Source organism: Pteropus vampyrus, unplaced genomic scaffold (assembly GCF_000151845.1).
Source record: "Pteropus vampyrus isolate Shadow unplaced genomic scaffold, Pvam_2.0 Scaffold741, whole genome shotgun sequence".
Lineage (NCBI taxonomy): Eukaryota > Metazoa > Chordata > Mammalia > Chiroptera > Pteropodidae > Pteropus > Pteropus vampyrus.
In genome coordinates this window covers 8,013-9,981 of record NW_011889522.1, presented here as the reverse complement: position 1 = coordinate 9,981, position 1,969 = coordinate 8,013, and the positions used below count along the sequence as shown (strand labels likewise).

At 53.9% G+C, this 1,969-nt stretch overlaps 1 gene segment (V, D, J or C); it reads right to left on the bottom strand.

Moving 5' to 3' along the window:
* Nucleotides 1-1,244, bottom strand: part of LOC105309448 — a 3,889-nt gene extending 2,645 nt beyond the window's left edge. The window contains 3 exon segments of the V gene segment in view: nt 1-280; nt 401-638; nt 930-1,244. Of these exon segments, the coding sequence occupies nt 1-280; nt 401-638; nt 930-932 (521 nt within the window).
* Nucleotides 1,245-1,969: the final 725 nt, after the last annotated feature.

Here is a 1,969-nt window from a genome sequence, read left to right as displayed (position 1 = left end):
CAGAGGTACAGGGAGGTCTGCTTGGTGCTGGCCGACTCCAGGGTCAAGGGGAAATCCTCAGTCTTGTTTCGGGAGACGCTGTAACCTTCTGGGACATCCCCTTTGACAATGCTCCTTTCACCAGTGGAATAATAGATCAGACTTGGCGCTTGGCCCGGGTCTTGTCGATACCAGAACATTGAAAAATGGTTCATGTCCTGAGAACATTCCAGGATCGTCTTCTTTCCTGTTTGTATGACACGGTGTCTCGGCGTCTGGGTGATGGCAGCATCCACGGGGCCTGTTGCAGAGACAGACAGAAGGTAAAGGCAAGGCGTAAGGAGTCACCTGGATCTGCAAAGCAAGGGAAGGCTTGGCACTGGGGCTTGGCAAACCCGTGGCAACAGACTCTAGAACGTACCCACTACGAGGAGACAGAGAGTCACAGGGAAGAGGTTGGGGCCCATGGCCAGGTCAGGGGGAGAAGGGGCTGTCTCAGCCACACGCCCTGACCCGCAGCACGGGGAGGGAGGTCCGAGGCCCTTCTCCCAGGGACAGGCAGATCTGCTGGGTTGTCGCTGCTCCTCACCCCTGCAGAGGCTCCCGGCCCAGGGCCCGTCCCGACTGGCTCGGGCTGAATAGACACAGCGAGGCATGGCCTGCAGGGGTGGTGGGGTGTGGCTGCGAGGCGCCCAGTGTAGGGTGCACCCGTGGGTGCTCGTCTGCCTACACCTGCCCCGACATCAAGGCGGCCTTGCCCGGATCCTTCAACCGTGGATCCCGTTACAGTCTAGAGGGATCTCCCCGCTCTTCCGTAGCTTTAGGGAGCCCAGCAATAATTGAACATCTGCCTGATATTGAATCCATGTCTGCATTTTTAACCCATTTCCTCCCAGGCTGCTCTTCCAGAGGCACACACAACCCCTTAAGGCTCAGTGGCCTCACAGTACCATCTTGTGGCCAGCAACTGAAGTTTCATCATCATTTCCTGGGCAATGAATGGCTCAAGAGATGCTGGAAAGTGTTGCGTGGTCAGCAGGCGGAATGTTCCAGAGGCAGGATCCTGCAGCTCATATGCTCGAGTCCCCTGAACCCTAATCCCAGCATTATTCCAGGCTGACTGTGTTCCTGTGAGCTACATGCTCAAAGTCCCACCTTCATTCTACATAGCGACTGTCACATGATCTGGCAGCTACAGTGAGACCTGCTCCCCAAACCATCTGTGAAAGGGAGAGGGAGAGAAGGGGGGATGGGAGGAAACGACATTTAGTCTGAAACAGGAGGGAAAACACAGACTCTGGAGTGAATTGAGGTTCTTTTATCTCCATTACCAAAAATGAACAAAAACCCCACGCCCTCCCCAAATAGAACGACAATCGAAATACAGAACACTCATTCTCTGGGAAAGGGATTTGAGCTGCCACCATTTCTAAGAAGGGGATTCGGGGGACGGTCACTCCCCTTACCAGCAAGGCTCGGGGCAGCGCTGTCACGCTGTCGGTGACATTCCATCCCAGACTTGCAGCGATGGGTTATCTCTTAGGACTCCCAGAAACCCACGGTCCTTAACCCTGTGCCCTCCGACCAGGGCGTTAGATTCACAGATACAAACTGCGGCTGCTCCACGGACAGGTAAGAGATCTATAACCGTTTATGTTAATAACAAATAATATGTAAAAACATATGATGTGGCGAACAAATAAAAAAGAATAGGGTCATTATTATGAAGAAAACACCCCATCTTCCCGAGTTAAAGAATTCAGGGAAATTATTTCAAATGAAAAGACTCGGACACCGCACGAGACACCCAGTTTCTAGAGATCAGGTTTGCCATGGAGTCCGGACGAAACTGCATGACTTGGGAAACTCTGTTTCATCCCAACGGCCAGGACTCGTGCCACGGGAGAAACACACGGAGCCCGGGAACGGGGCCGCTGCAGCTGCGCAGAGCAAACGACATCTCACTGTCCTCACCGCTGCGGGCACCAGG